Source organism: Thalassophryne amazonica, chromosome 14, assembly GCF_902500255.1.
Source record: "Thalassophryne amazonica chromosome 14, fThaAma1.1, whole genome shotgun sequence".
Taxonomy (NCBI): domain Eukaryota; kingdom Metazoa; phylum Chordata; class Actinopteri; order Batrachoidiformes; family Batrachoididae; genus Thalassophryne; species Thalassophryne amazonica.
The window spans coordinates 22,106,527-22,134,349 of record NC_047116.1 but is presented as its reverse complement, the minus strand read 5'-3'; the positions used below and the strand labels follow the sequence as shown (position 1 = coordinate 22,134,349).

At 44.6% G+C, this 27,823-nt stretch overlaps 1 protein-coding gene across 2 annotated transcripts in view; it reads left to right on the top strand.

The window, feature by feature from the left end:
* The window catches only part of bcl9 (BCL9 transcription coactivator), a 90,288-nt gene that overhangs the window by 35,057 nt on the left and 27,408 nt on the right, over positions 1-27,823 (top strand). For both annotated transcript variants that reach the window (XM_034185963.1, XM_034185962.1), the window contains exon 3: positions 24,664-25,132. In XM_034185963.1, the coding sequence (XP_034041854.1) occupies positions 24,846-25,132 (287 nt within the window). In that variant the 5' untranslated portion in view covers positions 24,664-24,845. The remainder of the gene's footprint in view (positions 1-24,663; positions 25,133-27,823) is intronic.

The window sequence follows — 27,823 nt, the reverse complement described above, 5'->3', positions numbered from 1 at the left end:
GGTAACAAAGTGAGGAAGAGGAAAGACTGTTTTTCCAAACACCTGGTACTCTCTGGGTGTGGGTTGAGGATGTACAAAGGAGCTGCGTTGGCATTCGTATTAAAGACAAACAAGAGTTTGGAGAATGTGGAAGAGTATAAAAGTTCGTTATAAATGTTTGCATGACTTGGATTCAAGTCATACTTAAGAGCCGAAATCTGTAACTTAAATAAAGATAAAAATGAAGATATCAGGAAGGCTTTTTGCCTCATTAACCCACAAGGATGGTTAATGAGGCAAAAAGCCTTCTTGATGTCTTTATTATGAATAGCACATATACCGAGGAGCATAATAAAACAAGTTTCACTGAAATCTATAGGGGCCGCACCGAGATATGGCCAGATGAAAATCACCAAATATCGCGTTGTAAACATAAAGAGCGCCACCTATGCAAAAGCACCCTAACTATGCCACCGCCATTTATGCAAATTTGGAAAGAACTTGTCCCAGTGTATCCAAATATGCATAAATGAGCAAGGCTTATTCAGGGCACAGGCCTTGGGAGGGTCCCAAATGTAGCCCAAAATGCCAAAAGTTGTGACTTGAAGCGCCACCTATAGGGGGTGCCCTCAGTTAGCCTTGAAAACTCCATCCATACATTCATATACGAGGTCTGTTAGAAAAGTATCTGACCTTTTTATTTTTTGCAAAAACCTGATGGATTTGACTCACGTGTGCTTGCATGAGCAAACCTTGAACCTTCGTGCACATGAGTGAACTTTTTCACGCCTGTCGATTGCATCATTTTCTGGTAAACAGGCTTTGCGTGGGACGTGTGCTGTGCGCTCGGTGGATTTTCATTTCAAGGAAAAAGACGGAACGACTGGAGCAGCGCCGCATCAAATTTTGCCAGAAACTGGGCGACAGCCAGGTGGAAACCATTCGGATGATTCAGGCGGCTTTCGGTGACTTTTCAGTCGTGTGACTATCCGAGAAATTGTGGAAGAGGTGGGCATATCACAGCATGACCTGTGAGACTTCCAACACGGAGGCACTTTGGCGCTGCCATCAGGAGCAGCATGAATTTCACAGCCACTCTTTTCATGGCCAAATCTTCTGTCACAGTGTAATGTACCGAAAAAGTGCTGATGTCCACCTCTTCCGCAATTTCTCGGACAGTCACACATAGGGATGGGTATTGATAAGATTTTATCGATATCGATACCATTATCGATCCGATTCCTTATCGATTCCCTTATCGATACCTCTTGTGAATTTTGTACTAAAAGTAGGCTTTACTGGTTTTCTATGTATTTCATTGAGTCTTAAAGTAAATAAATGTGAAATTGGTCACTGTATCCTTGATTTCTGGACATAAATAAAAATAAACAAAACAGTGTTTTGCTTTGTTATTAATTCCGACTAGATTCTATCATTCTAACTTGACTCGGCAGAGAGCCGCGCAGTGTTTGGAGCTGTTTGAACAGAACGGAGGACGATTCTCGTTTCTTTCTCGCAACAAGACAGGAGTCCCAGTTAGTAACTTTAATCCGCACAAAAGTGACTCACGATTGACATATTCAGGGATGAAAGTGGTGAAAAACAAAAAAAGCTGAAACCCAAAATTACCCCCCAACACCACCCGCACAAAAATGTTTGAATTCGAGAAGCTCTGAAATGCAATTTGGGACTATTCCAGACAATAAACTGCAGTGAGTGCAGCATCCATTTAGTGAGAAAAAACCCCAACTTTCCTTATTAAAATTCATTCCAGTAGTATTCTGCTCTTACTAGGATGCAGCAGTTTTGTAGCTTGGCAGATAGTTCTGGAGGAAATCACTGACAAAATTAACACATAGAAAATATGGTTTTACTGAAACAAACTGTCATTAAACTTAAATAAGACAGGGATGAAATGGAGGTGTAAGAGTCACTAGGTGTTCACAGGAAACACATTTATTTCTGTATTTATTTATTTATTTATTTATTTATGTTCATTATTAGTTGGTTTTATATTTTCTGTTGTGTTTTTATTCAGCTTCTTTTTGTCTCTTTCTCTAAAATTGTATATAATCATTAGATTAGTTATTATTACTATTATTGTTGTGCTTGCTATTATTATTAATATATAAACAAAAATAAATTTAAAAAATATTACAATTTGTAATACATTTGACTCTTTTTACGACAACAAACGCTAGACAGCTGCAACTGCATAATGCTAACTTTAGCATTGAAAGTGCCATAGACATGCTAATGTGTTAGCATCGGTCCCGTTTTTAAGTTATAAAATACATCTATCAACTGTTTTAGAAGGCCATAACAGGTCGGTTTAACATAAAAAAGGTGAATAATGCTCACAGCCATATGCTCTTTAGGGTTTTAGCGGGGGAAACCGAAAGAAAAAAATTAATCAACGAAGTAATGATCGAAGCACTGCTTCGATCTGCGAATCACTGCTTTGATCTGCGAATCACTGCTTCGATTGGTTCATGGTTCAAAGCAAAGCCGCGCTGCAGAAAAGTTGATTACAGACCCACTGCAGGGTCTGTAATCAATGTAGAGAAATGATCATTTTCCTTACAAACACCCCCAGAAACAACGGCCACTCTGAAGGACCGATAAGGGAATCGTTAAGTAAAAATCAATCAATCAGTCAATCAATCAATTTTTTTATATAGCGCCAAATCACAAAAAGGTTATTGATGTCGGTGGATCGAATCATTTCTTAATGATACCCGAAAGGAACTGGTTCTCGATACCCATCCCTAGTCACACGACGGTCCCGCATCACCACATCGTTCACTTTGTAAATGATCCGGTCATTTCAGCATGTTGATGGCCGACCGGAGCGTGGCTCGCTCTCCACCGTTGTGCGGACATCTTGAAACCGGTTGTACCGCTCCTTAATCTGTGTGATGCCCAAAGCATCATCTCCGAAAGCCGTCTGAATCATCCGAATGGTTTCCACATGGCTGTCGCCCAGTTTCTGGCAAAATTTGATGCGGCGCTGCTCCAGTCGTTCCGTCTTTTTCCTTGAAATGAAAATCCGCTGAGCGCACAACACACATCCCACACAAAGGCTGCTTACCAGCAAATGATGCAATTGACAGGCGTGAAAAAGTTCACGCATGCGCACGAAGGTTCAAGGTTTGCTCATGAAAGCACACGTGATTCAAATCCATCAGGTTTTTGCAAAAAATAAAAAATAAAGGTCAGATACTTTTCTAACAGACCTCGTACCATAAGATCACTGAGGCTTACTGAGGGCGCACAAAGATATTCAAAGGTCAAAATCCACATTTTGACTATGTCACTGTTTGGGCCTCTTTAACCCCTTCCCTAAAAACGGCTGTAATTTTCCACCCGAAGGGATCTTTGGATAAAAATGTAATTTTTGTCCGCTTGGACAATATATCTTTCCCTAAAAAAACTTCAGTGGCCTACTGAAACATGGTATATCATCCCCTTCTATAAACCATTCCACAGTTACAGACTATGGCTTTTCAGTGAACAAAGTTCACTTGCACGCCCTTGTGCTTTTGACAGTAGTGGATGTATGTCAGGTGCTTCATCTGTGGCGTCACAGCTCTTTTTAGACATTTTGCACTCCATGCATTCTGTGGATGCCATGCCTGTGTCACGGGTGCTACCTGGGGCGTGGCTTTTTGTCCACATTTCTGAGGTTATGACCTCAACAGGTGAGTACACTTGTGTTTCCTCAGGCAGGTTCCTGTGCAATACGTGTAAGGCATTGTTTACTTGATGGCCATGAGATCTGACTCCTTGTATGATTGTTTTCTTAAACATTCAGTAGAACTCATATAATTTGTTTTCTGAATTTAACAAATGTGCTAATTCTGTATCTCTGAAAGAGGTATCTGGTAGGACTCAATGCTAGATTGGCAACCAGTAAAGTATGGATACATTGGAACTTCCTAGTAGCTTTTGCATAGTGTTGTGGTATTTAAGGTAAATTGTTTATTTTTATGATTTAGCAAATGCATATTGGGACAATTTGCAGCAGAGTGTGCAGCAACTGGTACGAGAAATACCCTTTCCAAATTTAAGTTAGTACTATGGATGGGTATTGATAAGATTTTATCGGTATCGATGCCATTATCAATCCGATTCCTTATTGATTCCCTTATCAATACCTTTTGTGATTTTTCTGTGTACTAAAACTAGGCGTTTGCAGGTTTTCTATGTCAACAACATTTTATTGAGTCTCAAAGTAAATAAATATGAAATTGGTCACTGGATCCTTGATCCTTGATCCTGGATATAAATAGAAATAGCATCAACGTAATTCACAAAGAACACATGATGTCTCATTTTGGGAGGAAAAAAATGTTTTGGCCGATTGTAGTTTATTGTTTGTATTACAGCGTTTGGAAAGAGATGTCATTTGATTTAAAACGCCAATTTGCTTTGAAGTTATTAATTCCAGCCAGACTCTAACTTGAATCAGCAGAGAGTGGCACAGCCTTTTGAAGCTGTGCGAACAGAATGGAGAACGATTCTCGTTTCTTGCCCGCAACAAGGTAAGAGTCCCAGTTTTTGACTTTATTCCGCACAAAAGTGACTCATGATTGACATATTTAAATGGCTTTGAGAGGGATTAAGAGGCGGACTTGCCGCTTCTGAAAAGCAGGGAAGCAGACAACCAACGAAGCAGCAGGTCGGAGCACTGCTTCGTCGGTTCAAGCTTCAAAGTGGAGCTGTTACAGAAGCGGTTGATTACAGACCTGCTGCAGGGTCTGTAATCAATGTAGAGAAATGATAATTTTCCCTGCAAACACCCTCAAAACAACGGCCGCTCTGAAGGACCGATAAGGGAATCGTTTAACAAAAAGGCTTTTGATGTCGGTGGATCGAATCATTTCTTAACAATTCTCAAAAAGAACTGGTTCTCGATACCCATCATTAGTTAGTACTCTGCCAGAAACTGGTAGGTTGTTCCCTCTGGATTAGGAGTGAAACACTGTGTAGTGTAGGAGCTGAAGTTTTAGGTTGCTGTGGGAAAATGGAGTGGAAGATTGACAATGTAGCAATGTGATCATTGTGGTGAAGTTGGAAGACTAAGCATGCAATGGTCAGTCCATTGCTTACAAACTCATGAGCATTGACTCGTGACAGACAAATAAAATTACAAATGCTAGCACACAAATTGAGTTTACTTTTGTTGGAAGGCTGGATGCAACATTATAGATATCGTCAAAGTTCTTACGTCTGAAAGGAACTGTGAGTAGCACTGCTACACCTTCTCTTCCAAAACGGGTAATTGAAATGGTTTGAGCACTGGGGTAGGATGCCTCCAATACACCTTTCTTTGGAATATTTTCAAGAATGCCCATCTAGGAGGAAACCTTGGTGTAGACCCATAACACATCACACTGGACTAACTGCTTGGGATCTCTGAAGAGGGTGAGAGGAGCATCTGACAGAGGAAAGGAACACCGGAGGTACCTTGCGTACTTTGCTGCCACAGTGACCAGGCACTGGATCAGTGACAAAAACAGAATTGATGGATGTTTTGATGCTACTGTTAAGATAAACAGTTATGCTTCTTGTTGGTTAAAAAATATCAACATGTTTTCATGACTCAAAAGATCAGATTAGTTACACATGCAGAATGCATGTGTTTTTACTGATGTTCCTCTATAATTGAATACACAGTTAACACAAATGGTTTTAGTTTAAGCCCAAATGGTTGTCAATACTCTAAGAATCATCTGTAGACATGTAGTTGTATGACTTTCAGTCTTGTCGCTATGGTGCAGAGCAAGAGACATTGAATTCACTGTCAGTGAGCAAATGGGTCTATTAGAATGCAAAACTCAAGCGCAAATTTGCCCCTGTGTAGATATATTGAACTCTTAAATGGTGAGGGTAAGGAGTAATATATGGCAAAATAGTTGGAGTGCACAGTGTACAAATATAACAGACTGCATAATCTGCCACAAACTATACACTGATCTAGTCAAACTGGCTCAACTTGTCACTGTGTACATCATGACTGACAACCAAAAGTAAAACAACAATTTGGAACCAAGCCAGAATTAAGTAGTAGATCTCCTGTCTGAACTTGAAAGAGCATTTATTATGTTCTTAAAAAAAACAAAACAGAACCAGACAGGAAGTTACCAAAGATTCTTGAAGTGTTGTCCAAAATACCCTAAGGCTAAATGCACCCAATTTAAGATGCAGAACAGAAGTATAATGTACTGCTAATTAAAAAGCGTCTCAGCTGCTTTTTAATGAGCTGCTTGTTAACAAGCAGTGGTTTGACATTACATTGATTGTAACTCTTAATCGACTAATCCGCCTTAGGAAATATTGGAGAATGATATAATGGCCATATACGAGGTCTATTAGAAAAGTATCCGACCTTATTTTTTTCAAAAACCATATGTATTTGAATCACGTGTGATTACATCAGACATGCTTGAACCCTCATGGGCATGCAAGAGTTTTTTCACGCCTGTCGGTTACGTCATTCGCCTGTGGGCAGTCTTTGAGTGAGGAGTCGCCCACCCTCTTGTCGATTTTTTTTCATTGTTTAGGAATGGCTCAGAGACTGCTGCTTTGTTTGATCAATTATGCTGGCTTGCAGGTTAAAGCTTACTTGCTGGCTTTTACTTGCACTATATACTTGCTGTCACTGTGAGCCTGGTGGTTCTTCAGCGCAGTGGAGACACAAACAGCTGAGATGCCCAATGAAGGGGCTGTTCCTGCAAGCGTAGTGAGACCTGCATTATAGTTCAAGTTTCTATGGTGGAAACAGGCCTTGAATGATTGATTTTATTTTTTTAATTTTATTGCTATTCAGCCAAAAATATGCAGGGATCAACTTAACACGAGGGACATGTTTGTCAAATATCCTAATTGTTGGAGATGGCTGTCATTTCTCTCGCTTCAGAGCTGCGAGCCACTTAGCTTGTCTTTCTGGGTCAGAAATCTGACGATCAAAATATCCTTCTTTCGCCCATTCTGATTGGTTTAGCCATATGCTGAAAATGAAACCGCTATGTGTTCTTTGAGGCAGGAGGTTGAAAATGAGAGAACATCGAAGAAGAGACTAATGATTTCCCAGTCACGGCAACCGAAGCAAGCCTTTCTTGCAATCCAAGATGGTGATCGCACGATCTAATGACATCAGCTGTATGGAGTCTATAAAGGCAGCAGGCTGTGGTCTCATTAACCACAAGAAGTGCCCGAAAAACAGAAACAGTGTATCATCTGGAACTGTGTTGTTTTAATGCCCTCCACTCCTTAAGTACAATATGTAAATAGGGGTACAGCACTTTTATTTATTTATACCCTATGGTTAACAGAAACTGAACTAAATCACTCATGAATGAGGGATTAAAAGCTTGATATTAACCATTTGCTGAGTAAGATATAAGTTTTTGTATTTGTTGAGGCTTAATGATTATTATCTTAAATCAGGCCTAACCTTTGAATAATGGAGCAGCATGTTTTGTTAATTAAACTATATTTGTGGTTAAATGCAATACAAATTAACCATTGTGAATTCATCATGCTTAATTTTGTTGGTGCAGACGTTTTGGTTTGGGAAGTAAAGCCGTCGTCACACAAAGCAAGAATGTGTTGGAACCATGCCCGACATGGCAAATATTGTCATAATCCGACGCAGTCGGGAGGAAAAGCAGCGTGACCAGCCGTGTCAGGACGCATCCAGATTACCTCGTCCACACCTGCACGGTGGCATCCAAAGCGCATGTAGACAACAGGTAGATGACACAACACTGTTGTTAGACGGTCATAAAAGGTGCTGCAGACTGCCAGATGTCCAAACGTCTTGATGACAAACACAGGACTGGAGCGCTGTGGTCCTCACTTGCACATGCGTGGGGCTGCAGTTATCACTCAGCCGTGTGTGAGTATGTGTAGGAATAACGCTGCATGACCCACTAAGCCCCGCACACGCGCTTAGTGCCACTGGACAGCTTCGCTGAAAGTTTGCTGGCATTGGGCCATACTGTCCCCTGCTTCAGGAGCCTTTCCAGGGAACTTTATTTTTTATTTTTTCCTCTCTTCAGGAGCACAACGCAACTCTGGACACTGAGATGGTTGGATTATCACGTGGGGTTTGTTTTTTATTTTGGGTGAGAGGATTTTAACCACAGGCTGCGGGTTTTGCCTTCACGTCCACCACCGCGCTGTGAAACACTCCTGGACAGCTGTTGGAGGCGAGATTGATGTTTATTAATTTTGTCACGGCCTGGCACAACAGTTCCATGTCATATCTCCTACAGACTTAGAAGGTGATCATTTATTACAGCGTGAGGTCCGTTCAGCTCTGAACGTGACGCCTGCAATGACTGGTTACTGCGCACCACAGAGAGGCACAGCTGCCCGTGTTATATACAGTTCTGATGGAGACAAAGTCACATTATTTACGTTACTTATGGGGAAGACTATTACCTGTACTGTAAGGTCTTTTATGGATATAACAGACTGTCCAAATCTGCAGCGCCGTGTGCTGTGAGACACATTGACCCGCAGTGGACATGGTGCTTTTGGTTTATTTGCACTGTGTTCACATTCCCTGCACATGAATCGCTGCGTGCCACATACATATCAATGATCAACGGTTCTTTTGCACTCCGGGAGGGAGCTGGTGGAGGTGGACATTATAAGTGAATAAGTGGCACCTGCAGGTCATGCCGGATCCATCTCGAAGTTCCCTCATAGGCACTCAAATTGTTTTGGATACAGCTTATGCCGTCTTCAGAATATGTAAATTGCAGTCAGATGGCGCTCAGACTACCGTCGGATAGGTGTCCCATCTCAACAGCGCCCGGAGGGTTTTGAACATGTGCATCACACTCTGGGCCGCCGGCCAATTTTGACCAACTATGTGGACTCTCTCAGATGGCTGTTAGGTTGTTTTGGAATGGAAACCCCAACACTTTTCGGATGTGCGCCAATTCATCATTCTGACGACAGTCTGCATGATTTTGGCTATGTGTGATGTGGAATAACATTTGCTTATATTATGGTAGGTCATTTGAAAGATCTTTTTCCCATTGCATGCTGTAGTACACATTAGCCCAGCTGTACTTAATCATATGTATTTCTACAGTGTCCTCGCAACAGAGTGTGGCCAAACTGGAATGGTTTCTGCCTTCAGCTGAGCTCAATAAGTCATAATCATGTGACTGGCTCAAAAAATGTGATGTAACACAAGCAGCAAACATTTAAGTTGTTTGTTTCCCTGTCATTTCTTCATGGTTGATTCGATTTTTATTTGTTTAAGTGAAATTTTAAATTTCAGCGTTCATTTAATCTCCTTAGTGTGCCTTGATTTAAAAAAACAAAAAGGGATGCTTTGAGATGAAATTCCTGTCTGTTGGATCATGTCAAGCTATTGATTATATATTTAGCTGGGAGCTTTGTGAAGATAAGAGAAGTCTTTGAGGGTTTTTTTTTTTGTGTGTGTGTGTGTGTGTGTTTTTGAGAAAGGTTGAGACTGTACCTCCTGATGGCTGTGCCTTTTTTGTAAATTCCTGCTCAAAATGGAGAAAAAAAATTAGACAATATTTCCTATATTGTTGCTTGAAGCAAATATTTAGTAACAATATTCTTGAGATGGAGGCTGAACAGATGGCGAATGAGTCGGGAAGCGAGAAAGAGAGAAATACTCTATTGTGGCTGAACTGCAAAATGGGATTTGCATAAATAAGCCTGAAACATCAGCAGGGCCTTTTACGGCCAACAGCAGGGCTGAGTAGAGAGATAGTGTGCACATTTGTGTCTGTCGCACCCCCCACTCCCAAAATAATGCCTTTCCAGCATTGTTGCATTAAAAATTGTATCTTTTAAGCCAATGAAATATGTTATCAGTGGGGTCAAGGCTCCTGCCCCTGTTGGTTCCACACCTTTAACCCTTAACCCCACCCCTCCGCCCCCACCCAAAAGGGCGTTTCTGTGATGTAGCTGGGAAGGGTCTGCTGTCCGCACTGAGCTCAGGCACAGTACGATGACTGTTACATAAGCACGGAATGAAACGCTCGTTTTTCCTTGCCGCCTGCATTGGAAAACCCAAATCTAATTGAATTGAACTATTTTCTGGCCTCTTTTCATATGGAACCCCATATTTATATCAGAAGCAGAAAGCTCATTTTCAGAGCCTCATTATACTGTTTTCCCGTTAAACTTGCAGTTCCTCTTGTGTGCTGTGATAGACACTTCAGCTGCTTTACTGTAGGTAGAGACGGGTCTCTGTTATTGCCTCTGTGATGCTTTGTTGTGTGTGTACGTGTGTCTGCTGTATGCATGTTTGTGTGTTAGTGCGTTACTTGTTACCGTTATGTCAGCAAGTTCGCTAATTAGCGTCTCGTTAGCGTGAGATTGGAGAATACAGGTGATTGACAGGTCCTGCTGTTTGTGTGTGCATGCGCATGCACACACTCGTGTTACGTGCACTTGTGTATGAATGGGGTACAGGTTTCATCAACGCCCCTTGAGGGCATACAGGCGAGTTTCAGCTAAATGAGGCAGGAAGCTGATTCTCTGATACAGAAAAATGAGCTCTTCTTTACTCAGCTGACTGGATTTTTAATGAGTGGCGTCAACATATTCTTCTTCTTTCTTTTTGTCTCCAATAAGGACTGCTTGCCCGCATTGGGAATTGTTGGGGATGCAACTGTTTGTTTATTGTGATTCACAGAGGAACCAAATATAATGTTTTGTTTAAATGTGATTGTAAACAGATACGGAGAGTCAGACCTGGCCTAGACTAAACTCCCTGCACTTGACACAGCCTACAGTCGACTAAAATCTTATATTTAGTTGACTAAAACTAAAGCAGTTCATATGAATAAATTATTACAAAAGCTAAATGACATTTTAGTCAAGTCATGACAAACACTAAATCAAAATATGCTACCAAAATTAACACTGCTGTCACAACTCATGACCGCTCTGCACAGCCCCAGTCAGGCAGGCGAATATCTAACTTTTTTTCCCCTGTGCTTGTCATGAAAATTGGATTCCAACTGGTTGTAACATCCTCAGATGTAAGCACAGTTAACCACTGATGTTAACCTCCCCACTTATGTAAGCATGTAATTATCCATATTTCAGTGAAAACAAGTAGGACAACAAGAGACAGATGCAATGCAGATCATGAGATTGAGAGATTGTCTGAAAACTTTGGATATTGCAAATCCTTTTGAATGCCATGATAAAAAAAATACACCTGTGTGTGAGTACTGCCCCGGTGCTTAATAGTTCCATGGAAGAATTGCAACCTTATGGATTGTTGTTTGTTTCACTTAATTTACTGAATGAATTGTTTGAGCCCCACCCCTTGTCACTTCCCTGGTCTTTAGTGTGACGTCCTGCATCATATCTTCATCATATCTTTGGATCTCTCTCTCTCTCTCTCTCTCTCTCTCTCTCTCTCTCTCTCTCTCTCTCTCTCTCTCTCTCTCTCTTTTTAAGTTGCTACTTCGGCCTTGTTACTTTTGTCTTAACCCTCTGGGGCCGACGCCGTCATATACGACAGCTAAGGCCAAGCTTTACTAAATTATAAATAACTTTTGAATGATATGAGATAGAAACTTACTGTTTTTGCTGAAAAGTTAACTCTGCAGACTTTCGAGCCAGCCATCGACCATCTTTGTACTCCTCATAGAAGCTGTGTGATGATGTGCGCAATGTGAGTGTCCATTCAGAATTGGTTCACCGTCACATGGTTTTCCAAAATCCAATCATAGGGCAGATTTACCTCACGTCAAAAGCCAAAGATCATTTTCAGGAGTGATATGTTACTAGTTGGCCCATTTGAATAGTCCCCTGGGTGCTCCAATGAGTACATACTATTAGTATATACTCAGTGTGCCCTGCGCCATTACGCACAGCGATCAGTGAAAGCAGGAGCACACGGTGAGTCTCTGATGACAATCTCACGTGCTCAAACAAAGAGTGTGTAACTATCAGGATTGCTCCACTAGTTTGCATGTGAATGTTACTGGATAACTCTGTTGCTTTCTCTGCGTAAAGCACTGATTACCATATCAGTGGACAACAAAACGCGTAGACCATTTTGTATATATTGTTCAAAATGTGCATTTGTGTTTATTGCTTGAACCTTTTTGTTGTACAGCCTTTCACACAAGACCTCAAATTACCTTTATAAATTGCCAAAACAGTTGTTTATTATAGTTTGCTGTGTGTTTTGAATAAATGTGTGTGGAAAATTATTTTTTGCTTTATTTTTTCCTTGCCTGTTTTTGATTGTAAACCTTTATTACACTTATAAAACACAACAAAAACATATATATTCTGAAAGCACAGGTTGTCCTGAAAAAAGAGACATAAATCTTGATTGTGGGATGCAGGGAGAGCTGTTAACAACAATAATAAAAAATTTATGCCAGGCGAGTGAACTGTCCAAAAAATTCCCTCGGACCCCAGAGGGTTAAAATTCATGGGGCCATGCAGGATTACCTGAAAAGATGCTTATTTTTGAAATTATGAAAGTTGATGTGAGGAAGAAGAACCTATGAATTTCAGCAAGGACTCCAGGTGTGATCACTGTGTTGCAGAGAAATCATCTCTCGCTTCTGAGATATGATGCCCTTCCAAGTGCAACAAGATATTGCAGAAGCCTTTGCACAAGCACTGTTTTGATTGGACAGTTTGATAAATGGGCGGATGTTACGCCACCTAACTGTCACTCCTTCACTCTTTAGTCTTACCTCTCCTTATGAACCAATTCAGTTAGTTTAGGCTGTAAGTACAGCAGTTTAAAAAATTGGAATTACAGCCACATACACCTGACCACTATGAAGAACGAAAAGTGTGGTTTGATGTAGTGAAAGGGGTCAGCTGATGAACCAAATAATATTTGATTGGATGAAATCATTTTTACTGGATACATAATGAAAAATATTTAACAGTTTTTAGGATGATAACAGAAAAGTGTTCTGAAATATAAATACAAGGATTTATTGTATTTCTCGTATTTGTAGTATTCAGATTAGGGCTGGATGTTATTGGGGGAAAAAAACTTTTGTTGCAATGTTTTCCCCCCTTATATTCAAAGTGTATTAATGTTCCTTGGCTATTATGCTGTACTGCTACATGTAAGTTTCTCTATCTCTGTTTGGAAAGAATGAATTTTTCTTGAATGATTATGGTGATTTTGTAGGAGAATACATCTGCATAGAAAATAAGAATCATACTTTATAAAAAAAAAGGCTTCTCAAAATTTCTCAAAAACACCACCTTATGATGGCCCCAGTGTTGCTCATGTGTAATTGTGTGATTTGTGAATGACATGAAATGGTAGGGTTATGACAAATCTCAAATTTATTAGCCTGGGGTTATAAATGATGAACTTTTAACTAAAACTCACAAAAATGACTTTGGTTTTGCCAGACCTTGAAAAAAACTCCCGCACCTAAGACAGTTTCATATTTCACATTAAAACACCTAGCGGCTCAAACACTCTTTATTATAACATGTCACTTTTACATACAATACACAAGGAATACATGAAAATGAGTACATATAGCATTTGTAGTATTTTTAATAGTGTTTCAGATTTGTGTATTAGTGTTAATAAATTTACTGTTAAGATATTTATCTGTTTTGCAAGTAGAACGAACCTCCTCCATCAACTTTACAGCCGTCTCAGCTACTATGGTGGAGCGAGGCACATCAAACAGTGATGGTTCCTTTTTCCAGTGAGTAGAAAAGCATTTCACAGCTTTGGGACACTTAAGTTTGGATATTGCTAACAGCAGGTCTTCATAAGCCATCTCTTAATAGTGTTGGTTAGAAAACCAGTCCCGCGACCATGTAGTTGCAATGAAATCGCAAGTTACCCTTGGCTGTTCTCACCAATTTGGAAGAAGGAAAAATGCAATAAGTGCAAAAATTCCTCATGAGTTCAACCTGGCATGGTGAAGTGTTGGCAGCTTGTGCCATTTGATGCGAGGCCATTTTTCCTCCGTTTTGTAAAACTCGTATGCTTCACAAAGCTCAAAAGGGAATTTAAAATCATCTCTCCAGCCAAGGTTCTTATGCTCTGGTATCACTTCTGTGTCCATGTATGCATTTTGCAAATCATCATACTGTTCCAAAATCTCATCAATAAACTCATAGTTAATGTTAGGTGACTGTGACCGTATAGGAAAAAGAAGTCCAACACATGTTGCAGAACAAGATCAAGAATGTGGTGTTAGCAGCCGATGTATTGAGGTTCATCGAATCCCTTGTCTCGAAATGTTCTCTGAAGCCTGGCTACAACACCATTTTTGCGACCAGTATTGACTGCTGTTGTGTCAGAGATGATCATCTGAATACTGTTATATTTTATTTGTTATCAATTTTATCTGTTTTACCTTTGTTTTTTTTTATTTCTTTTAATTATTGTTTATTAATATATTTTAGCAATATTTATTTGTATATATTTTCTTGTTATTTCTTGATACTTGCTAATTCTGTTCTTGTTACGTTATTTTTAAACAGTATTGTGTAAACTCATGTATTTTTAAAAGTGATGCGGTGCTAGGTGCGGGAGGTTTTTTCATGATCCAATGAAATAAACTTCAAAAAGTGATCTATGGGTAAAAGTTCATCAAATGCAACATCAAGAAAATGAAAGTTTTGAAAAAGGTTTTGTAGTCATAACCCTAATGAAATGGGCATTTTCTCCCGTCAGACAAGAACTCATTGAGGTAGGCTTGAGTTAGGTGCGGCAGTACACCAATGTCATATTCCTCACTGGTGTGATGGTGTGCCATGATTGCTCAGTCTCATCGATACTGTGATAATACAGAACATAGGTTGTGCCAATACATTTTTTTAAAATACACCAATAACTTTCACAATAAAACATAGTAGTCATGGAAACGGTTAAACCAAACCAGCGGATGTTTTGCACCACCAACTTGTTAAGTCTAGTCAGTCATTAACTGACATAGCCACAGCCTTTTAAACATATAAAATTGTAAAAAACAACAACAAAAAACTAAACAAACAAAAAACAACTTCGATTCTGTTGTGTGGGCCACCAGAAGAGGAGGTACTGCTGGCCCACCACCAGAGGGCGCCCTGCCTGAAGTGCGGGCTTCAGGCACGAGAGGGCGCTGCCGCCTCACAGGAACAGCCGAGGTGACAGCTGTCACTCATCAACTATGACAGCTGTCACCGATCATCTTTACTTCACCCCGGATAAAAGCAGGATGACACCTCCACCACGTCGCCGAGATATCTCAGCCTGAATATTCCAATATTGATTCCAGTAGATACATTGTTGCAGCTGTCTCCCCAGAGGACCGACGTGGGCCGCGACTGCTTCGCTCTGCTTTCCGCCAGATAAGTGAATAGACAGACGCTGCACGAGTGTGTGTTAGAGGTGGAGGTGGAATTCCCACCGTTGTTGTTACTGGGTGTACACACACCCACACTTGACTGTCTTTGCTCTTCGCCAGCAGTACCAGATCTGACATGCGGAGACGGTGGCCACCTGAGGGACTCGGGACCTGGCGGCTCCAGTATCCTTCAGGTTCGGTGGCGGAGGAAATCGTGTGGTTCCGGTTCTTCTCTAGACGGACGTCTCCTATCGTCGAGCCTGCCCACACGACACCTTTATCATTGACTTTGTATTTATTCTATAATCTGCTGTGTGTGGTTGTGGCATTCACAACAGTAAAGTGTTCAAATTTAACTCCTTCTATTGTCCGTTCATTTACGCCCCCTGTTGTGGGTCCGTGTCACTACACTTTCACAACAGGATATCTCGGCCAGCGTCACCCAGCAATTGAACGGCCAATGGGAGAGCAGGGGGCACAGGCGTCTGCAGGAGGCGTGATTGGTGAGTTGCAGCACATCCTCACCGCCTTTACGGCTTGGTTGGATCAGATGACCGAGCAAAACATCCTCCTGAACCGCAGGGTGGAGGCTCTCTCCGCACAGGTGGCAGCGAACGCTCAGGGCGCTGCTGCAGCTCCTCCTCCTGCCGACTCTGTGCAAGATATGAATGTTCCAGTGGTCGTTCAACAACCCCTCCCACCATCCCCTGAAGCATACGTAAGCCCCCCAGAGCCGTACGGAGGTTGTGTGGAGACGTGCGCGGACTTTCTGATGCAGTGTTCGCTCGTCTTTGCACAACGACCCGTGATGTACGCGTCTGACTCCAGCAAGGTGGCTTATGTTATTAACTAGCTTCGTGGAGAGGCACGCGCTTGGGCTACAGCACTCTGGGAGCAAAACTCACGGCTCCTTACCTCTTATACTGGGTTTGTGAGGGAGTTCAGAACAGTGTTTGATCACCCTAACAGAGGAGAGACCGCTTCAACAGTGCTGCTGTCAATGCGACAGGGGCGCCGGCGCGCAGCCGAATATGCAGTCGACTTCCGCATCGCGGCTGCGAGGTCCGGCTGGAATAACGTTGCTCTCCGCGCTGCCTTCATAAACGGACTGTCGTCGGTCCTGAAGGAGCACCTGGTAGCTAAGGACGAACCGCAGGATTTAGATGGGCTTATCGATCTCGTTATACGGTTAGACAATCGGTTGGAGGAACGCCGTCGGGAGCGAGGCGAAGGACGTGGCCGGGCACGCGCCGTCCCTCTCCCTTCCGGGTTCAAAAAGGTTCCGCCCTCCCCACGCTCCACAGCCGCAGCGCTCCGTGGGGCAACAGCTCCCCCTGCTGACGTTGCTAGGGAGACGCACAGGGCCAAAATGAGAACAGCTGACAGAATGAGGAGGCTGGTCCGCGGGGAGTGTTTTCTCTGCAGCTCAAAAGAGCACATACAGAAAAACTGCCCCAAACGGCCAAAACGACAACAACCGCCCTTAGAGACTGGGCTAAGGGGGGGTCATAACATTCACGTGGGACACACACATATTGCCACACGACTCCCAGTTACAATCCTGAGCGGGGATTTAACCCTTCAAGCCCCAGCACTGGTGGACACGGGGTCCGAAGGGAATCTGCTAGACAGCAGATGGGCAAGGGAGGTAGGGCTCCCTCTGGTGGCGCTTCCTTCGCCATTGCAGGTGCGGGCACTAGATGGCGCATTCTCCCTTTAATCATGCACAAGACACAACCTGTAACTCTAGTGGTGTCTGGGAATCATCGGGAGGAGATCGAGTTTTTTGTGACTCCTTCTACCTCCCGTGTGATTTTGGGCTTCCCGTGGATGTTGAAACACAATCCCCGGATTGATTGGCCCTCTGGGGTGGTGGTTCAGTGGAGCGAAACCTGCCATCGGGCGTGTTTAGGTTTACATGCTAAGAAGGAGGTCAAAGTCCATCCCAATGTGACGGCGGTGCCGGTTGAGTACCACGATCTTGCTGATGTCTTCAGCAAGGATCTGGCACTCGCCCTTCCCCTGCACCGTCCGTACGATTGTGCCATTGATCTGATTCCAGGCGTTGAGTTCCCGTCCAGCAGGCTGTACAACCTCTCACGACCTGAGCGCGAATCAATGGAGACCTACATCCGGGACTCAATAGCTGCCGGGCTGATCCGGAACTCCACCTCCCCGATGGGTGCAGGTTTCTTTTTTGTGGGCAAGAAAGATGGCGGACTCCGTCCATGCATTGATTACAGGGGGCTGAATGAGATTACGGTTCGCAACCCGTTGCCGTTGTTAGATTCCGTGTTCACCCCCCTGCATGGAGCCAAAATCTTTACTAAGCTGGATCTTAGGAATGCATATCACTTGGTTTGGATCCGGAAGGGAGACGAATGGAAGACGGCATTTAACACCCCGTTAGGTCACTTTGAGTACCTGGTCATGCCGTTCGGCCTCACCAACGCCCCCTCGACGTTCCAAGCCTTGGTTAACGACGTCTTGCGGGACTTCCTGCACTGATTCGTCTTCGTATATCTGGACGATATACTCATCTTTTCTCTGGATCCTGAGACCCATGTCCAGCATGTACGTCAGGTCCTGCAGCGGTTGTTGGAGAACCAGCTGTTTGTGAAGGGCGAGAAGTGTGAGTTTCACCGCACCTCTTTGTCCTTCCTGGGGTTTATCATCTCCTCCAACTCCGTCGCCCCAGATCCGGCCAAAGTCGCGGCGGTGAGAGACTGGCCCCAACCTACGAGCCGTAGGAAGCTGCAACAGTTCTTCGGCTTCGCCAATTTTTACAGGAGGTTCATTAAGGGGTATAGTCAGGTAGTTAGTCCCCTGACAGCCCTGACCTCTCCAAAAGTCCCCTTCACCTGGTCGGATTGGTGCGAAGCTGCGTTCAGGGAGTTGAAACAGCGCTTCTCGACTGCACCCGTCTTGGTGCAGCCCGATCCCAGTCGCCAGTTTGTGGTTGAAGTGGACGCCTCTGACTCAGGGATAGGAGGCGTGCTATCCCAGAGCGGAGAGACCGTTAAGGTTCTTCACCCGTGTGCCTATTTCTCCCGCAGGTTGACCCCAGCAGAACGGAACTATGACGTGGGCAATCGAGAACTCCTTGCGGTGAAAGAGGCTCTTGAGGAGTGGAGACACCTGTTAGAGGGAGCGTCAGTGCCATTCACGGTTTTTACTGACCACCGGAACCTGGAGTATATCAGGACCGCCAGGCGGCTGAACCCCAGGCAAGCCCGCTGGTCACTGTTCTTTGGCCGTTTTGACTTCCGAATCACCTACCTTGTCATGCACCCTTGTCCCGGGTGCATGAACATGAAGTCAAAACCGAGCTGTCGGATCCACCGGAACCCATCGTACCGGAGTCCACTATCGTGGCTACCCTCATCTGGGACGTGGAGAAGACCATCCGGGAGGCCCTGGCACGGAGCCCGGATCCCGGAACAGGGCCAAAGAACAGACTATACGTCCCACCAGAAGCCAGGGCTGCCGTCCTGGACTTCTGCCACGGGTCCAAGCTCTCCTGCCACCCAGGGGTGCGTAGGACCGTGGCAGTGGTCCGGCAGCGCTTCTGGTGGGCGTCCCTGGAGGCTGACGTCTGGGCTTACATCCAGGCCTGCACCACCTACGCTGGGGGCAAGGCGGACCACCAAAAGGCCACCAAAGGGACTCCTTCAGCCGCTTCCTGTGCCTCATCGCCCCTGGTCCCACATTGGTCTGGATTTCTTCACGGGCCTCCCGCCGTCCCGGTTGCACACCACCATCCTCACGATAGTGGACCGGTTCTCCAAGGCGGCCCACTTCGTGGCCCTCCCGAAGCTCCCGTCGGCCCAGAAGACAGCGGATCTCCTGGTCCACCATGTTGTACGTCTGCATGGGATACCAACAGACATCGTCTCAGACCACTACACTTTCACAACAGATTCATTATGTTTTCACCCAGATTTTGTCTTTGAAGGAGCAGATTTGTAAATGAAAGCAGCTTTTGTTAAACATTTACTCAACAAAAGAAAATTATTAAAGGGGTCATATAGTGCAAAACTAGTAATACTGTGATATAATGCAGTCACCAACCAAAAAGTGAAACATGCCATATTAATTTTCAGTCATATCACCCAGCCTTACCCTGAGTAAGTACTTTAATCCCCAAGTTGCTTTGATGTGCATTTGAGCACTTTGCATGTCAGCATTCTGACGTGTGTGTGTGTGTGTGTGTGTGTGTGTGTGTGTGTGTGTGTGTGTGTGTGTGTGTGTGTGTGTGTGTGTGTAGAGCGGGGAAACATGCCATAGAGAAATGCAGTTCCAGACTTTGTTGAGGTCACATGACATGCTGGGAACATCCTGGTTCCCAGCAATGTTGTGACTCTTATGCTGATTTCCTGAGTCTTATCCTTGGTTCGAAATCTGTCACGGTCCCAAATATAAAAACTGCATTTGTGTGATGTGCTGGACAATTTGACACATTCCAGACAACAGAACTCTCACTTGAAGACTTTTCTTCCAGTTGTTTTGTGTGATTATGCAACATGTTTGAAGTGTCAACTCACGCATCATACTGTGATTTATATTTGAAATTATTGTTGAAGCATCAGTGAATTTGATCTTTGTCTCAGAATTTCAAAGTGTGCACAAGCAATTTATTGATTACATAGTAACTCAATCTTACACCACATTGACCCTGCATAGAAATCATATCGTTATGGCAATTTCTCTGTGATGAGGAAGATGGCTTCTTGGTCGACTCCTGGATAGGATGGCGGGTGCGTAGATCACTCAACAGGCCCAGTCTTGATGCTCACTGCAGACGCTGCACATGGTTGGTGTGGGAAGCTTCTGCTGGTCAGGATCTTGCTCTCTCTTATTCCTCTTTCTCCTCTGTTGTTTTTTTTGCATTTTTTTTGAAGACTTCCACTCCAGTGTCGATCATTGCTTGCCAGCTGGCTCGTCCCCTCGTCTGTTCTTCCCGGTCTTCCAGTTGATGGAGCAGCTTGTGAGGTTGTTTTTCAGGAGGTCCTTGTAGCATTCCTTTTGCCCTTCTCTGGACTGTTTTCCTTCGCTAAGGTGGTAGTAGACATTCTGCTCGGGAAGTCAGCTGTCATCCATCCTAACGATATGATCCACCCACTGAAGCCTGTACTTGTTGATGGCGCACTTGATGCTCTGGAGCTTGGCTTCAGGTGGTGGCGGTATGTGGTCCAGGTCTCACATAGTGACATTAAGAAAGAACATGGAAATGTAAATTGTTTCTCCACTGGGTCAGTGAAAGATGAGTGTTGCTGCTGCAGTTGCAGTTGGTGTATTTGTCTGGTTTTCTGTGATACCCTCCCAACCCCCCAAAACTCTCCACCTTCTCCACCTCCCTAGGGGAACTGGAGCCAGTTACAGTGTTGAGTGTTTTGGTAGCGCTCCTAAATATTTTCAGGATGACAGTGTAATCTGACTGACTGCACTGCTCTCCCAAACAAAATTCTGATGCAGTTAGAAGGGGAGGCACATACACTCGGCAGCACACAAATGTTGGCTTTGGGTACAGCGCCGTCTCTCCTCTTTGTTCAACCCTTTTCACTATTTGCAAGTTACAGTATAATCTATTCTGTGAAAGTAATGCTCAAACCAAAACTCATCTGCTGTAATGCAAATCCTTGACCAGAAGGTGGCAGGTTGTTGCGCATTATTCCAAGTAATCAAGACCCTTCCTACCTTGGACCTGAATTGGGTGAAGTCCAGAGTTGACTCAGTGAAACTGAGGTTGACTCTGTTCTGTTTTTATTACATCTGTGTGATTCCTTTTAGACTGCCTTTCACACATCGTGCTAAGATTTTGCTTTGGTTGCTCCTGACCAAGATGCTCACTACACAAGCTGGCAAACAAAACCAGTGTTATTATTAATGGTATTGGGCCTGATTTATGAAGATCAACAAGTGCTAATTTGTGTGGGCAATCCAAGCTTTTGCATGTGGGGGTGGAGACAGTTTTACGGGTGGCTTACTAAGACTAATTGGGCAATTGATAGCGGGTGGTAATCTGACGTAGACAGCAGTATGTAAACAAGGATTCTGGATGTGTTAATAGCTGGAAGCTCAAAATTAAATCAGATACTCGCACGTATGTGCCTTGTGCTTCGTTATGTATGAACTGTGCCACATAACTGACTATGTTCACGTACTTTAAATTTAACACAAAAGAAACAAATCTGCTATTTCATTTGGTTAGTTTAATAAGTAATAGTTTCATTAGTAAGTTCTTTATCCGTCCATTGATAGTGTTTAAGCAGAATGGTGAATAATTATGCTGCATTCTGCTGGTGGAAAGCACAGAGAACCTGTTGTCTGTGTAGTTTATGCACACAGAAAAGATGACATCAGTCTTGATGATTTCACAGAAACTCATGACAGACAGATGTGCACACAATTGTCTATGTGCACAGCCGTGTGCATAGTTTTCTGTGTTCCACTGGCAGAACTTAACATAATTATTCACCCGTTTGCTTAAAGACCGTGGATGGAACAATAATTAATTATCTGAAATAGGAGATTGCTTTTTTTATTTGTTTGTTGGAAAATCTGTTGCATGTGTGTGTTCACATCCTGTGCACCGGCCTTGATGTCACACATAGACTCTTTGTGCCTCTGTGTGTGGTCCACCTGTTACGCATGGAGATGATTATTCTTAAAGAAACAAGCACTGTTATCTCCTTAAATATGTCCAATAAGTGCTTTTTTTAAATTCTGTGTATAAGGAGGCAGCACCCTCTGTGCTGCTGGAAGAACAGGCTGTCAAGCGCAGCAAGTTAACGCCATTTTCAAAGGTACAAAATACAGTCAGCACCCTCTAAATTTCCTTTTGACCTTGATAAATTATGTTGCGTCTGCAAACCTACCCTATTTCCATGTTCCCTCTCACAGTTTTGCACATTCATGTGGACAAACGCATATTCACAAAGGCAAATGTGTTGTTGATGGATAATATGTGCTATTTTGTGCATTTGAAAGACACAATCCTCCTTGCACTCTGTGGGTAAATCATCATGTACTTTCTTGCGTGAGTGCTATCGTGTTTGCACCAGGGTTTGCCTTTTAGAATAAATAGTCGTGTGCCTTAAGGGCACCAAAATCTGAGAAGTTTGGTGCCCCTCAGAAAAGTTGGGTGCCAAGCATACGGCTTCACAGCATAGCTGCAAAGCAACTAGGGGGGTCTGGGGGCATGCCCCCCCAGAAAATTTTGATATAAAAGGATGCAAATGGTGCATTCTGGTGATATCTGGGGCAGAATTGGGGTGAAATTATTGGAGGGAATTTTTGTGTTTTTGGAGTAATATTTTCTGAAATTTAGAAATTTTCTAACCTTGTCAGAAGCTGAGATGACCCCAGTGCCAATATGCACAGGCAGATTGGCATTGGGGTCATCTAAGCTGCCGATGTTTTATTAAACATCCAGCCCATTAACAATCATGACTGCCATGAGTGTTGATTACACTTGTGATTACAGAAAATCTATTAGCAGTCATCACGGCCATCTGCCATTCTCTGCAGCACTTCAAGGTGTTCTTCCTCAGAATCAGAATTAAACTCAGAATCTAAGCCAGAATCTGAGCCAGAGTCAGAGTCTGATTCTACATTAGAGGCTCCAGCTGTATAGGCAGCAGCAGGATCACCAGCAGCTTCTTCATCAGCATCTAATGCCACTGTCACAGAACCAGAACTGGTGGTAGTGGCAGCAACCTGCACATGGGTGTCCTTGAAGGCTGGCCGCCTAGACCTCTCCCCTGATGACAGGAAGAGGTTGCCGCTCTCCGGCTCCGGTTGTCAGTCAAGTTAACATGGCGGACCTTGATCACATGGAGTGAGCTGTTGTGGAAAGCTGACAAACATCATGAGACATTCCCAATTCGGGGAGTATCATTATTTGCTGCAGGAGCTGCTTCTGGATGACAGCTGCTTTCAGCGGTCCTTCCGCCATTGCAGGACCCAGTTTGAGGACCTCCTGTCCCGTTCACGCGTGCACATGTAAACAACAATAACAACAACAAAAAAACTCTCCGCTGCCTGCTGTGGGGCTGCTCCTTGCTCTTCCCCCACAAACTCTGTCATAATTGTGTTTAGAAACCAGTCACCATTTGCTTTATTATACATCTGTGTAGTTAATAAGTAAAATAATCTTCATGGATGATTTGCTCTCGCGTGCACGTAAAGCAAAAAAAAAAAAAGAAGACTCCTCTGCTTGCTGTGGGGCTGCTCCTCACTCTTCCCTCAAAAACTCTGTCATAATTGTGTTTAGAAACCAGTCACCATTTGTTTTATTATACATCTGTGTATAATAAAACGCGGGATTACAAGCAGAGAAGAACATTTTTTGATGACGTTTTGTGTATGTGTAGGTCTCAGAAAGTTAAATTCTGCCCAAATTTTGTCCAAATTTGATAGATTTCAGCACAGTTATCGAATAAAAAAGGTGGATTCCAGTCGGGAATGCAAGTCTAGAGATTTGTGTGCCCACCTCCAAAGTAGGGTGCCACGGGTTCCCGGGTAGCCGCTAAAATCGAACCCTGGTTTGCACACATTTTAACAAACACAAAATCCAGGTCCAATGTGTCAAAACTGATTTTTCAAAAATATGGGACACATGTATTTGTAGTGGATGTTAGGGATGGAGTGGGACTTGCATTCATACTGAATTAGGGAGCGTGACAGAGAGATTTTTAAGTGACATTGAACGCATCAGGACACTTGTGAGTGACAACAGAAAAGCGACTGATGATTTTCAGTATACTTTCATACCCTATAATTGACGAACAATGCGTTCCTCGTCTAATTCACCACTCGCTCACTCTTGCTACTGTCACATACTGAGAACCTAAATTTTTCCCAAACCACAGATTTAAAAAGGAGCATGTGGGTCTTCTCTATCTGCTGTTGGTCATTAGTTTCTACTCACTGTAGTTATATCAATGAGCGTGACAGATTCAGAGGTGTCCAAAAGAATGTGAGCGTGTGAAATTTTATTCTGCATTTTTATACCATGTATTCTCCGTATGACTCCCTGCTCCAAACCATAATGTCTAGACTGTGATAATGTACATTATGCTGAGTGTGGTTCGAAAAGTTTATAATTTTTACTGTTAAAATCCACTGTAACTGATGTGAATTCAAGCTACTACTGCAGTAAAGGATCACATTAATTCAACAGTAGGGGAGTGTTTCACACTAAACATACAGTTTTTATTTTATTTTTATTTTTTTCCTTGCATGGGCTATGACTTTAAATTCTGTCAGGCTGCAGCCCCCTTTCTCACTTTTGTTAACCGCTCTTTTTCCTGTCTTCTTTCAACAGTGTGCCTGAGGGCCGTGAAAGCCCCCTTGTGGGAGTTTCATAAATACACACGGCACGAAGACTCCTGGACTATTGTTTTTTTTTTTTGTTTTTTGTTTTTTTTTTACACTCCTACACACCCACACACATACATACACTCACACACACACGCACACTCACACATAGACAAGGACGTAGAGAGAATGTTGGAAGTCCAAGAGGAGAGGCCAACGGCGGCAGGTACAGCAGCGACACATTTCAGCAAGAAGGAAAGAGGGAAGAAAGAGCGAGAGGAGGCCAAGGACGGCCGAGGAAGCCTCTCCAGTATTGGGAATCCTGTTCCTGGCTCCAGGAACGTGCGCACAAAAGCGACGCTCACGCACACAGGCAGTCCTCACCAGCTCATCACTCCACCCTGTTCTGTAGTCCTGGGAGCCCCATCAATGCACTCCAATAGGTTGAAGAACTCTCCATCCACCAACACACAGAGGTGAGTGGACTAGCACGGTTGCTCTGGTGGTTTCATCAGGCCATATGTATGGTGACTGAGAGAGGTCACAACACTTCCAAATTAAAGCATCACTAGCAAATGCAGAAAACATCTGCATCATTCATCTGTAAAAGTCAGTAAACTATCCACTAGGCCGAAACATATTTGTGTTGTTAGTACTTCCGTGGTGTTGTGGACATTTGTAGTGCATCCATTTTTTTTTTTTTTTGCTTGCATTGTGTAAATTTGCAATTCATATTGTTGCATGTGCTGTGGGTTGTATTTGTTTGTGTTCTTTATGCTTTGAAGCATTTTTCCTTTTTTCACTTGGGGTTGTCACAGAAGATCCAAGATGGATCTTTATGTTGATTTGGCATGTTTTATGTCGGATGTTTTTCTTGACGCAATGCCACGTGACATGGAGAATGGGTATGGATTGTTTTGAACCAGGAACCTTCTGCTCTGGGAACAAGGGCATTTGTTGGGAAAGTGTAGGTACACAGACCCACAACAGGGGGCGCAAATGAACGGACAATGAAGTAGGTCAAATAACAACACTTTACTGTTGTGAATGTGCACAACAAATACAACAGATTACAACAATAGACAAAAGTCAATTTACAACGGTGTCGTGTGGGCAGGCTCGAAGATAGGAGACGCCTGTCCAAAGCAGAACCGGAACCACACGATTTCCTCCGCCACCATACCCCGGGAATACTGGAGCCGCCAAGTCCAGAACTCCCAGGTGGCCACTGCCTCCGCGTGTCGGACCTGGTACTGCTGGCGAGGAACAAAAAGCAATTAAATGAGGGTGCGTTTGCACCCAGGAATCCGTATGACAGGAAAGCTACCTCCACCTCTCGTTGGAAAAGTAGTCCACGAAAAAACGCACAAAGTTATAATGAATACTGTCGAACAGTTAGCTGAGGTACGTTACCTTCCAGGTAGAACGATATCTCGGCAAAGAGGTGGAGGCGTCGTCCTGCTGATATTCCCCTGCTGATCAGATGATGGGTAACAGCTGTTGCAGGTGATGCGTGACAGCTGTCACCCTGGCTGCTCCTGTGAGGCGACTGCGCCCTCTCGTGCCTGAAGCCTGCACTTCAGGCAGGGCGCCCTCTGGTGGTGGGCCAGCAGTACCTCCTCTTCTGGCGGCCCACACAACAGGACCCCCCCCCTCAACGGGCGCTTCCTGGCCCCCGACCAGGCTTGTCCGGGTGGCGGCGGTAGTAATCGGCCGGGAGGGCCGGGTCCAGGATGAAGCTCCTCTTCACCCAGGAGCGTTCTTCGGGGCCGTACCCCTCCCAGTCCACCAAATACTGGAAGCCCCGGCCCATCCTACGGACATCCAAAAGCCGGCGTACAGTCCAAGCCGGCTCGCCATCGATGATCCGGGCAGGAGGCAGTGCCGGACCCGGAGTACAGAGGGGTGAGGTGTGATGTGGTTTTATCCGGGACACATGAAACACAGGATGGATCCGCAGTGAGGCCGGAAGCTGAAGCCTCACCGCGGCTGGACTGATGACCTTAAGGATCTTAAACGGGCCGATGTAACGGTCCTGTAGCTTGGGGGAGTCCACCTTGAGGGGAATGTCCTTTGTGGATAACCACACCTCCTGCCCTGTCCGATACGCAGGGGCCGGGGCCCGCCGACGGTCTGCATGGGCTTTTGCCCTCGTCCGGGCCTTTAGCAAAGCAGAACGGGCGGCACGCCACACCCGACGGCACTTCCGTAGGTGGGCCTGGACCGAGGGCACACCGACCTCTCCCTCCACCACCGGAAACAACGGGGGCTGATACCCAAGACATACCTCAAAAGGGGAGAGGCCGGTGGCTGAAGACACCTGGCTGTTATGAGCGTACTCGATCCAGGCCAAATGGGTACTCCAGGCCGCCGGGTGCGCGGCAGTCACGCAGCGCAAAGCCTGTTCCACCTCCTGGTTTACCCGTTCTGCTTGCCCGTTGGTCTGAGGGTGGTACCCGGACGAGAGACTCACCGTGGCCCCCAGTTCCCAGCAGAAGCTCCTCCAGACTTGCGAGGAGAACTGGGGACCGCGATCGGAGACGATGTCTGTTGGAATCCCATGCAGCCAGACGACGTGGTGGACCAGGAGGTCCGCTGTCTCCTGGGCTGTTGGGAGCTTCGGGAGGGCCACGAAGTGGGCCGCCTTGGAGAACCGGTTCACTATTGTGAGGATGGTGGTGTTGCCCTGGGACGGCGGGAGGCCCGTGACAAAATCCAGGCCGATGTGGGACCAGGGGCGATGAGGCACAGGCAGCGGCTGGAGTAGGCCTGGTGCCCTGCGATGGTCAGCCTTGCCCCTGGCGCAGGTGGTGCAGGCCTGGATATAATCCCGGACGTCGGCCTCTAGGGACGCCCACCAGAAGCGCGGCCGGACAACTGCCACGGTTCTTCGCACCCCTGGATGACAGGAGAGCTTGGAGCCGTGACAAAAGTCCAGGACTGCAGCCCTAGCTTCTGGTGGGACGTATAGTTTGTTCTTCGGCCCAGTTCCGGGGTCCGGGCTTCGTGCCAGGGCCTCCCGGACGGTTCTCTCTACGTCCCAGGTGAGGGTGGCCACGATAGTGGACACCGGGATGATGGGTTCCGGTGGATCCGACAACTCCGCTTTGACTTCATCTTCATGTACCCGGGACAAGGCATCCGATCTCTGATTCTTGGTCCCGGGA